The 12,402-nt window shown below is 43.7% G+C and overlaps 1 protein-coding gene across 1 annotated transcript; it reads right to left on the bottom strand.

Moving 5' to 3' along the window:
• Positions 1-6,346: 6,346 nt before the first annotated feature.
• On the bottom strand, positions 6,347-9,901 carry LOC309670067 (pleckstrin homology domain-containing family A member 5-like; the record flags this gene model as incomplete). The annotated part of the gene is made up of 3 exons (XM_082480884.1): positions 6,347-6,455; positions 9,571-9,647; positions 9,804-9,901. 3 exons carry the CDS (start codon positions 9,899-9,901, stop codon positions 6,394-6,396), a joined length of 237 nt encoding a protein of 78 aa, XP_082337010.1. The 3' UTR covers positions 6,347-6,393.
• Positions 9,902-12,402: the final 2,501 nt, after the last annotated feature.

Here is a 12,402-nt window from a genome sequence, read left to right as displayed (position 1 = left end):
AAAGTGTGTGCAATTCCTTTAAGTAAAAGCAAAACACAATTTGCACCGGGTAAAATTTGGACCCCTAAAAGTTCTACCGAACAGTGGCTACACCAAGTAGACTTCTCTGTGGGAAAAGTTCACAAGGTACCTGCCTGCCAGTTCAGGCGTTTTTGGAAGTGTCCCTCAGTTCCAGGTACTGCAGGACAAGGGTACTGAGATGAGGAAGAGAAAAAGAACCTGTGTAACACCCTGACACAACAGGAAGAGGAAATACTGGTAAAGGTCCCAAAATAATTCTTAGAGTGCACATCAGTTCAGTTCTCTTTTTTCCCAAAGGGGAAAAACATTTTCCAAAGGAGGGGTTGGGAAAAAAATGCACCACTATATTTATAAAATAATGCAGCAGCCACCTACATGAAAAAAGTTATGATCGATCAGTGTTTCTTTGTTTTTCACCACCCTTCACACATTGTAGATACCGAAAATGAAGACCTTGATATCACTTGATAGTAATAACATCATAAAGTATACAGTAGTTTTACATGCTATTATTAACCCCATCATCAATTAAGGCCAATGTCAGGGAAGAAATATTACCACCTCCAAAACCAGGGATCCAAAACTGGGGAAGTTAACTTACTAATTTGTTAACAGATATCAAAAAGCTTGAGTGTCTTCCATGTCTTTCGCATGGATTTCAACATTTCTTGTAACAACTGACATACAGATTTTTTTTGTACTTTAAAATAATTATCCATTAATTCTTACAAGTGTTTAAAAAAGTGGTAATGGTTTAAAAGAGGAAAAAAAAAAAAAAATCAGTAAGCTCCCTCATGGTTTCAAGTCTGTCTTAGTAAAACTAAAGCATTCAAGGTATTACCCAATTTAGAAACACACTTCAGCAAAGAGACGGCTCAAAACACCAGCCACAGACGTCAGAGTCAAAAAGAGACTTTATAGGCACAGTAATTCCTACCGTTCACATTTGATATTCTACCTGCCAGACTAACTTTGAAACAGGTTCATAAGCCAGGGGTAATAGGCCCTGCCAGACCTGCACACGAGTCAGACAACATGTTTTCACAAGGTGAACTTTTGCCACCCTTCCCTCTGGGAGAAATTCCATCTAGTTCGCTCCTAGGAAATCAGCTCCCACCCCTACTCCTTTTACTGACTTCCCACTGCCACGGCTCCCTTCTGCCTGGTTTAGTCTCTACTCCTCCCTGTTCTGCAACTGCTCCCACCTTTTAGCCTTCTCACTTCAGTACCACTACCTCCATCCTCCTCCCACCACATCCCCCTCAAACTGCTTTTTGGATGCAGTCCCACCTCTCTTCCTCTGACCCACACCCGTTTCTTCCTGTGTCTAGAATCCTTTCACCTCCACTCCCAGCTTAGGCACTGCAGTGGTTGTGGTTCTTGAAAAGAAGTAAGTGTTAAAATAGATAATACATTTGCAGGCATTCCTAAAGAGTTCTTTTCTGAACAAAAGGCACAGGTTAGTTCATTGTAATGTTATGACCCAGTTCACCCATCGAGCCATATTCCACTGTTTTACCTAGGGGTCTTACCACGTAAGAATAAACCAAACGAAGGCCAAGAATAAACTTTACTCTTTTCTTAATTTTAGTAAAATAAATAAATACAGGTAACAAGAAAAGAACTAAATTTCTGGGAGGAACACTGTGATTCTTACTGCTGGAGAAAATCAGTCTGATCTGTTCTTATTTTTTTCAAATTCCATTTTTCCTTTCAAGAAAGGGCTTCCCTGCAAACATGACTGGTTGTTCTTTGATTTTTCTGGAGAAAGTCTCGGCTGAATGGGAGAGGATCTTTAGAATGCACATAAAAGACATCGGCTCAAACAAAAGCTGAATTCTCAATGAGCACAGGTTTATTTTAGTAAACAGAAACTCAAGGCTGAAAAAGATCTTATCCCTTTTAATCACTTAATACATTTTTCTTACCTTCCCAATTTTCAAGCTACATGCCTACAATAAACAAACCTGTATTGATAAAAGTCTCTATGAAAGCACACAAAACCTATTTGATGCAACAGTGAACCCAGTTCGGCTTTGGTTTGCCAATGACTTGCTTCCGCAAGGCTACAGGCAAGAATTGTTCTGATAAATAGAGGAAAAGGTAAACTTCAACACAAAACCCTAAAAATGAAACCTTCTTAGTTCTTTAAGTTTTTAAGAACTTTTTCAGTCAGCTGCCCAAAAAGCATCGGTCCTACAGCAGACTTAAGACATACCAAATTCTGACACCCAAACAGATTATCTAAGAGTACTTCTGTAGAAGCCAAACTAGTTAGACTGATGCAAAAGTCCTCAAATATGATCACTGGATTGATTTTTAAAACAACTTTGTTTGGTAAATTAATAACCTAAATAATATAAACCTGGTTTAAAAAAAAAAAATCAATATGAAAATCCTAACATATGTTCAGAACTACTGAAATGAAAAAGGAAAAAAGGCAAGAAAAGTTAAGTAAATGCCTGAGTTTAGATAGTCAGATGGTTTTAACCAGCAATAACGGTTTCTTAAACATACACATTTGAATAAATAGACACATGGAGAAAGACATATTTATGTAATTTTATAGCACTCAAAACCAGTACCTTGGTGCCTAACGACTATGTAGTCATCACAAAGTACTAAAACATCAAGTTGAAAATTCTTATTGATCTTAATAGGTGAAGAGTCTGAAGCCCACAACCAAGTATGTCTTCTCTATTGACAAGTATCATACTGGGATTGTCACATGAATCCATTTCCCTATGCACTTAAAAATAATGTAAGTAACTTAAGCTTCCCATACTACTATTCAGCTTAAATCTGTTTTGGGGATAAAACCCTTAACTTCCCAGAGCTCAATGAGTGCTCAATACACTAAGCATAACTAACTAGTCCAGTGAAGTATTCTAAGCAGAACAAAAGAAAATCTCAAGTTTCTCAGCATGCAGTGCCATAATTTTCAAACTGAGGAATTTTCCCAGATCTTGTTTTACTTCATAATACAGGATATTCAATAGTTAACTGATAATAAAGTGATTAAAGGTTGTATCTGAATGTGTCAATTCTACAGTCATACAGCCCTATATTCCAGGTAAAAGTTTAGTTATTGCATAAATAAAGACTACACCCAAACCAAGCATTATTTCAGAAAAGTTTACTGATAGAGTGAGTTCCCATCAAGTCGTGAGGAAGGGCTATTTGTGCACATTTCTAACATTAAGCAAACAAAAACAGACAAAAAGAGACAAAACATTTTAACAATGTAACCACATCTCAGAGAACGTATACAATACACCATGGCATTACATTATTTATTTTTTTTAACTCCAAATAACAAACAACACCTTTTGTCATTTGCATTTACAAGAGACAGGGAGGATGTGGGAGAAGGATTCTGTCATTACCAAGCATTAGAATTCTTCTACTAATCAGAAAAAAATGCAAAAAAAAAGTCAAAGCCCTAAATAGCATCAACTTACTAATACAACCCTATACAAAAACAAAACCACCTTATGCAATGGAAACAACTCCTTACCTACCCCTGTTTCAGAATATCTTTCGTTCTTAAAGCTAGAACAAATTCAATGTCATGGAGGGGAAAAAAAAGTGTATAAAATAGTCACCGTTTGGTATTTACTTATTCTGAAAACGAATGTACACATCCCAAGGAAAATACAGTGTCCTTTAAAAATAATCACATTTCAATGCAGTCTGTATCCTGAGTCATTTGTTTGAAATGCCAATCCAAGGAATGTTAAGATTTAGCTGACGATTATCTCCTCAACATTATCCCAATTTGATTATACAGTGTTTACTACATCAAAGCCAGAAAAAGCACAGTAATAGATTCAGCGACACGCCCACTTGGAACAGCGAAGACCTATTATTAAAGAACCATAAGAATAATTTTCAAAAGGTTTTTATTTTCAAATACAGTCTAGCATAAGATCTTACAGTAAAGCAAGGTCATTAAACATTTTTATTCAACCCACATATTTGAAGCTGTGCCTCCGAAGTTAGGTGAAGTTATTTATGTGATCAGGAAACTTGACTATCCTTCTTGTCTAACTCTGTTACTGGACACATTACAGAAATCCAACAGCTGAGTTTCACAAGGCTGAATGCATCAATAGCCTGCCATTAACATTCATTCCCTTGTAACTTCGTAACTCCTACCGGAACATAAACCAACATATGTCTTTCGGATCTGACCACGAACAGGTTTTCAACATTTTTAGTTTTAATATAGTTTTATTATGCTGTAATCAACATAATAAACATTAACATTTAGTGAATCGGTACGCTCAAATGAGCAAGTTACACTTAAAAATCCACACGTGGGGGTGCCTGCATAGCACAAGGTCACAACAACCTGCCCTGTTTCCTACTCACGCAGGAGCACCACAGAAGTTTAGACTCAGACAACTAGAATTATTATAATCAACACATCATCTGGAGTTACACTGCCGAGTGTTACAAGATAGTGATTATAATGTTGTCGCCCTGTCTACGTTAGCTCTCACATCTTCTCTAGCACGGGTAGGGCTGAATGCTAGACAGCTTCAAAAGCAGAAGCTGTCATTGGGCAGAAGTCTAAACTCAGCCTGAGAGGCTACACAACAAACACATCTTTAACTAAGGATGCCAAACTGGTCATACCATGTGAGCCTTCCAGCAGGCTTGACAGCACCATCCCTGCTACCCTCCTACATCTATCAAATCACAGAGAAGTGTTGTTTGTGCAACAGGTTTTCAAAGATGCAGCACAACTTTTAAATATAAACAGAGCTATTTAGCGTTGGCTATCAGCAAAACAATCAGCTTAATGTACATTTTAACAGTTATGATAACACCTTGAACGCAAGATCTTGTAAGGACAAGAGTACACAAACAACCTGCCTCTTGGTAAGTTTGGGCATAAGTGCATCAGTCACTCTACAATAGCTGTCCACACACTTTTTTGATTCCAAGAAAACTCAAGTTGCTGTTTTCCAGTAACCATAGCTAACGCTTTGTTCCTAGGTTTACTCTATGAGAACAAGTTCCATCTGTAAGTATAGAAGAATTTCTATTAATATTACATGCACACACAAAACCAGCTTTCTTTAATTTTCACTCCTCTTCATTTAATAATATGAACAGAGCACCAGAGGTGAAATCCTTAGTACATTCCTGTCTGCAGTCTGGTGTAGTTCTTGTCAGTAGCTACACAATGTTAGTGTAACATAAATGACAAGAAGGCAGCATAGAACAGTAAAACAAATGCGTCGCCTATTAACAGGACCACCCCTTCTAGAGAGCCTGGTACCAGTCCCGACCAGATTTTTCGAGCATTACCTTTCAATATTTTTTATTTTGTTTAGGCTCAAATCAACCACATTTCTATATAAAATAAACCACACAACAGACATGTAACACCCATCTCACAATGTCTATAATGCAATTTACACAGAGCAGCTACCTTTTGCTCAACACCAACATGCAGAAAAACAGACCTGCAGCCTGTAACCTCTATTACTATTAGTAACCTTCACTCATACAAGTTATCCCACTAATAACACTATCCATTTAAAGGTGGCAAACCAAACACACAGCATAGTGAGTAAAAACTGAATGAATCAAGAAAAGCCTGCAAATTGTTAAATAACAGAAAAAGAAGCATATTAACTGGACAAATATACATAGGTGCCACTTTAACATTTTCCAGATAAGAATGGTCTATCTGGAGAAGAAAAGTTTGCAAGAAGTTTGTACAGATCTGATCAGCACGACTTCTGGACTTCTAAGAGCTCTATTTCCATGCTCTCATTCAAAAAGACAATACAGCAAATCTACCACAGTGAACACAATCCTCAAAACATACTAAAACATGAATAAAAAAGTAACAAAGATCTATGCTAGAAACAGAAACGGGAGGTCTGCAAAGAAAACAGTCACATTAAATGTTCAGAGTGGCTTTAAACAACGTGATGACTAGAGAATAGGGCTGAATCAAGACTCTTCTCCCAGTGACAAAGTAAGATCTTGCCTTCCTGAAAGCATTTATGGCATGACAGTGTATACACACGCGTCAAACAAACAGACAAACTCAAGGTATTCTCAACTTGCAAGGACATTTGTTGCTAAATGGCCATACGCCCAGCAGAAATTTCATTTGAATCTGAATCCTTAAGCAGCTTTAATTAAAAGTATTAACACAAAAACTCAGGAAATTGTTTTAGCTGTGCAGACTTCGGTAAAAAATGGACTACATACACTATGACAAGCTTGAATACTCCTTTCAGATTTATAGCATAACATTTAAATTCAATTTGGAATACATTCAAGCTTACAGTAACATTTAGACAAACTAATTGGAAATTATAGTATTGTGACAGATAAAAGTTCCACTTACTTTACATAGTATCTTGCACCTTCAAAAGTGTAAGCTTCCTCCCAACCTGTGGGTAAGTCTGGAAAACAAGCAGCAAAACATTCCAATTAGCTTTTGAAATGACGCTAGCCATACTGGTCTACTCCCTAAAACTAAGTTAAAATACTGTGTGTCCAATTCCACACATTGAAAGCTTTACTCCTATAAACAAATATTTTAGAATTGACTCACAGTACTGTCTCAATTTAAATCCTGTAATCTGAAGCTACATGCACAAAAATCCGATTTGAATTTCTCATTTTCAAATAATAACAATAAGGGTTTAAGTGTGCCCTTATTTAACAATGTTCCTTCCTTTGACCAGTACCTAGAACTCACGGTCATCACTAGATCTGCCTTGTACTTCAGTAGCATCAAATTACCTGACAGGCAGAGTTCTAAACAAAAATCAAGCTACTGAGTTTGCGTTACATGCAAGTCACAAGCATCTTAACAGGCATGATATCAACTACACCGCAAGAGCATTAGCATTATATTAGCATAATTCCAGCACTGTTGTGACTAACAAGTGTTCCTGCAGTGTTTACAGCTCTATTCAGTTTTACATGAAAATAATTTTCAATGCAAATCTAGCGGAGGAAGTGGGTACATCTTTTCCCTCTCTGTTTGCACTCTTGACAGTCAGGAGCCCACATATTAAAAAAAAAAAAAAAAAAACAAAACCCAAAAAAAACAACAAACCGCCACCACTAATGGTCAATTTTTTTCAAGTAACAGCTTCCTGACGTAATGGAAGCTCTGAAGATGTTGGGCACCCCTATGCAACTCTAGATATATCACTACCCTTAAAAGTTGGCCCCAGTTAATAAAAACAATAATTGATGTGTAGGGCTCACTCATTGAATTATAAAAGCAAGAATGCATTTCCAAATTAAAAGAAAAAATATTCAGTCTGGGTCATGTGATTCCTGCCCCCCAGTTAACTTATTTGCTCTGGCTGCCTTTTTTCGTTACTCCTGTCTTCTCTAGAACAAAAATCAAGGTGTCTTTCGAAAACAGCACAGGGCAAAGTACAGCAAACAGGAAGTCTCTCTAGTATTTATGGCTGCTATAAGAACTTTACAAAAAGTACCTTTCCAGTGCTGAATATCTCAAGGAATAAAAAACACCTCAGTTCCTAATAGAGGGCAAAGCTCTCCTCATCGTCTGGTAAGTACCTCACAGTATTATTTAATAAGGAGCTTTACAATAATATAGACTTCCAAAAGAAGTGTTATTTGCTCAAAAACTGTTTCTTAAGAGAAGACATATTTCAAACATATTTTGACTAGGTTCCAAAAAAAGTCAGGGCAAAACAAGACACAAAACCCAGAATTAATCTGTTTGATTATATCTATGTATGAAGAGATTCATTAACATACACACGAATGAGGAAAACTACAGAAACGGGTTTGTTTTGCGGACACTTCAGTATCTGATTGACAAATCATGGTCAGCATATCCAAGGTCATGCCTCACTCATGTTCAGAAACAAGTTTAATTTACCTGATAATAACTCTGCTACGGTACATACAATACTCCAGATACTCAAAAGCAAACTGCATTTCCTTTAGAAGGCACTTAATGGCAGAAGCAAATGAGACACTTAAAAAATTACTGGGAAATCACCATCAGTCAGAGACACTGGTAATAGTTAAAAAAGGAATTAATTCTCAGCTAATGTTAGTGTCCAACACGTAAAGCACTTCACATACATCTGCTCCCATGCATATTGCTGTAGATGAAGGCCAGTTTCTCAATTAATCTAAGTACTGAAAGTGGGGAAGAGAGGAGCCTGATAGCAATCAGTAGTTCTCTTTCCCGGCATTAAATGACTTTTTACGAACAACAGCCCTTAATTGCAGATCAAACCACCGAGTTCTAATAGCCAGAAAACTGTGCTTTTTAAACTATTCCCAACTCAAAAAAAAAAAAAAAAAAAAAAGGCTGCCCAGTCTTCTAAAAAGCTGCTTCTGATTTCTTAATGCGTAAGTATTAACCAAACATAAAAAGCAAATAATCTGATATAGTCCAATTCACTTGCAGATTTTCCTGCGATTATCCAAGTGATTACATACATAAAAACAACTGCACTTATTACTACACTCCACCACCTCCCAGTGGCATATGCAGCCTGTGTGCAATTCCAGCAGTCAGAGTTTGGCTCTGGGTCTCCAGAGTGTCTGCTGTAAATCCTCCTCCTCCAGCACCTCCTGCTGCTACTTCTCCAGAGTGGAACAAAACAGCAGTAGCAAAGACGACCCGATTCCACCCTCCTCCCTCCCAAGTTATTCCTAATGTTTCAGACCCTTTTCCTCCTACCTATTCCACCTCTCTCAGTCACTTAGAAACCACCCACACTCTCAGCCTAGATGGAAGTGCAGGGAGGAAAAGGGTTTCTAGGTGACTACGTTTAGTGGAATCAGCCTCTACATTTCTAATATATCTATCGTGGTTACATCTAGGCACTGCTGGGAACAGAAATAAGACGAGTGGTTTAATGCCAAACTGAGAAAGGATGCTATATGCAGGTGAGCATAACCGGGGCAGCCTGTAAGAAGCACGAGAGGAATAAGGCGGTCTCTAAGGGTAACAACACAATATTATAGGGGTGACACAAGGCAACAGAAAGCAAGCAAAGAAAGAGAAATTACGTGGACACAGAGGGAAAACAGGGGTGCAAAGGAAAGCGTTTTAAGAAAGAGATGAGGAGCACGCTGACGGCAAGCCGGACGCGCAGGGCTGCGCTGTAGTGTCATTCCTGCTCAACCTGGGGGCACACAACTGCGAGAAGTGAGGGGAGCGCGGACAGCGCGGGGCGAGGAGTTGTCTCGGGTGGCTGCGGCGGCACCAGGCTGGTTCCCAGCATCGGGCGGCGTGGGGGCACCGGGGCGAACCCGCTGGCGCTGCCCGCCACCACGGTGGGTGGGGAGGCAAAGGGCCGCGGGGCCGAGCCCGCCGCTGGGGGGCTGTGGCGGGCGGGGGGGCGGCGGGAGCCCGTGGGGGCAGCGGCGGGAGGCGCGGGGCGACGGGCTCGGCGAGACCCCGGTGGAGCGCGGAGCGGAGGAGGGGGGCGCTGGCCGGGCGGCCGGGCGGGGGCGGTCGTGCCGGGGAAGGGCCGGGGGGCCCCGACGGCCCCCGGCTGGGGTTCCTACCTGCGCTGCGGCGGTGCCCGGTGATCACGGCCTCTCCGGTGAGCGGGTGCAGCCAGGTCGTGCTCTTCGCCTCCTCGCTGCGGGGACGGACACACGGACCGAGTCAGGCAGGCGCGGCGCGGCGCAGCCCCACCGCCGCCGCCGCCTTCCCCCCTGCCCGCTCGCTCGCCCGCCCCTCCCGGCCCCCCGCCCATCCCGGCCCCGCTCCCCTCCTCGCCGGCCCCCCGCCTCACTTGATGAAGAAGACGCGGCCGCCCTGGCTGATCCCGTAACTCCAGCTGCCGGGCAGCGCCCGCAGCCGCTCCGCGCTCAGCTCCGCCGGGGCCGCCATGGCCGAACCGCCGCCGCTGCTACCAGCGCAGCCGGGGAGAGCCGAGGGGAGCGGGGAGGAGGGAGGGGGGAGGGTGGGAGGGAGAAGCGGAGGGGGGGGACGGCGCGGGCGCGAGCGAGCGCGTCCCCGCCGCCGCCGCCAACACCTTGGGGAGGGGGAGGGCACAGCGCGAGGGGGAGGGGGGGGTGCAGCGGCACGCCCCGCCCCGCCCCGCCCCTCCCCGCCCCGCCTGGCGCGGGCCCGCCCCTCCCTCCCGCCGCGGGGGCGCGCGCGGCGGCCTGGCTGCCTGCCCGCGGGGACGCGCCGCCTGCCCCCACCGCGGCCGTTGGGGCGGGGCGGGGGGGGGGGAGGGGGCGGGCAGTGTGTACCGACGGGCGGGGGCGTTCAGGGAGGGAGCCCCGCGGTGGGCGGGAAGTAACCGGGGCCCGGGAGCGCGGAGGCCCCGGCGGGCAATGGACGGACGGGCGGGCGGGGGGAGGGGGCCTGGCCCGGGCGGCGCAGGAGGGCACAGTCCGGTAACGGTCTGAGGGTGGGGGTGTGTGCTGAGGCGCTCCTGTGTCGCAGTCAGATAGCTGAGGCGAGCGCAGCGCGTTTCGTGTCGGCGGGGGAACGAGTCCCGCGGTTCTGGCGGAGGGGTGGGTTGTCCCCGTCCCCGTTCCCCCCCTCCCCGGGTCTGGCGGCGGGCACGGGGCGTCCCAGCGGTGGGAGGTGCGACCGTGGGGCACCACCGCCGGGAATCGCTCACCGGGTCTTTAAAAGACACGCGTTCCTGCAGGAAATTATTAAAAACTTTTGTCGGATTTCCACCGGGGGTGTAAACGCTCTTCTCATATCCTCAACTGTAAGCTGCGTTGGTTTTGTTTTTTTTTTTTTAAATTTCTTATATGAAGGTGTAGTCTTCAGAAGCAAGAAGAAGGAGATGCCATATTTTTTCTTCATGTAAACAGCCCTGTCTGAACCGTGTGCCTGTCCTCCAAAAGAGATCTAGGATATGACACGCGTACGTGTTTTCGGTGTTTAGGGAGGTGGTAGTAATTCGGGTAAAATCCACGTCTGCAAAAATGGAAAAGTGTATGTGTGTGTGTATACTTCTATCCACATGAATAGTCTGATTGCGTGTGCATTTATACATAGCTATGCACACCTTTAAGTTATAAATGACAAATGGAAATGACTAAACCCATGTTGTGGCCGTGATATTTCTAAGAGAATCTGTCCTTACAGAACCACTTTCTGAGTGAGGAGTAAAGCTGGGGAGTCTGATGGTATTCCCTTGACCACAAAAACATCTGAAATTCACAGCTGACGGTATTCTGCATAGCAGCTTTGTCCTTTTTCCTGTTCTGAACACCTCGGGGAAAAATAAAATTCGACAGAACAGGTTGCTGTGTGGTTTGGTCCCCACCGCACCGTGTGGCCAAAGCCTTAAAACCCATTGCGCCACACAACGTATCCCAAACCTGAAAAGCAGTAACATGTGAGCAGGTCTTAAGTTGTCTTTAAGTAACTGGGTGTAAGATAAGATTTCCTCCCTATCTAACAATAGCCTTCATTTCCACTCACCACTGACAGCGTCTGAGATTTATAGTCTACCAGAAAAAAGATATGCTGGAGAAAACACCAGTTACTCTATAAACAGTTCCCTTCTCTCCTAAGAGCAAGAGCCCTTGGATGATGAGTAGAAGTGAATAATGACTCTTCCTCTCAAGGGCAGCGGAAAGCTGCCTGGCAACAGCATGGGGGAAATCACGTGTGTTTTGGGCTCCTGAGGTGGTGGTGGTCATATCCTGGTACTTCCTCGTGCAGCCTAACTGAAGCAGAGAGTGAGCGCTCCTGATCTCCAGACCACTGGATGCCTTCCACCAGGCAGAATCAATTTTCTTCTCTAGCAGAGGAGGACGTGCAGCACAGCTAGGCTTATACTGGCCCAGAACCATAAGTTAGGGATTTAGGTAAGATTTAGGTGCATAAATCCTGCCTAATCCCAGCATGCGCTTTGCCAAACGCCTTCCTTAGGCAACTAAATTTTGCCAGTACCTTGCCTTGCCGCCTTCTTTCAGCTTTGCATATGTTTAGAATTGCCGCCATCTTGGTAAAACCGAGAGCGCGGTACCTGAAATATGTCAGAGCCTGGCTGAATTCTCGGGCAAGACATTCCTCCGAGCGCCGCAGAGGCCTGATAAATCAGCCGTGTTCGGGCCACGCCTGAGAAGGACTTACAAGATTAGTTTCTGTGTAACTCACAGCAAACAGGTTGGTGGCAGAGTCACCACCACGAACACTTACAGAAAACCTCTTCAGCCTGAAGGACGAAGGGCATTTAAAACCATTTCATTTACTTCCCAGGAAAATGCTTTTGCTTTAAGCTACAAGCTAGTCTGAAGCTGAGACTGTTCTATGAGTATACTGAAGGTGCTCCTCCTCCCCCTTTGAAGTCACATTGCTTTGTAAATATAATTATTGGGCTATAGGGTGGTGACATGATTTGCTGGTCTCATGAA

The sequence above is a fragment of the Vanellus vanellus genome (genome assembly GCF_965231255.1).
Source record: "Vanellus vanellus genome assembly, chromosome: 1".
In the NCBI taxonomy this organism is placed as follows: Eukaryota; Metazoa; Chordata; class Aves; order Charadriiformes; family Charadriidae; genus Vanellus; species Vanellus vanellus.
Note: the sequence above shows the minus strand (reverse complement) of the source record. Positions and strands in the feature narration are given on the sequence as shown.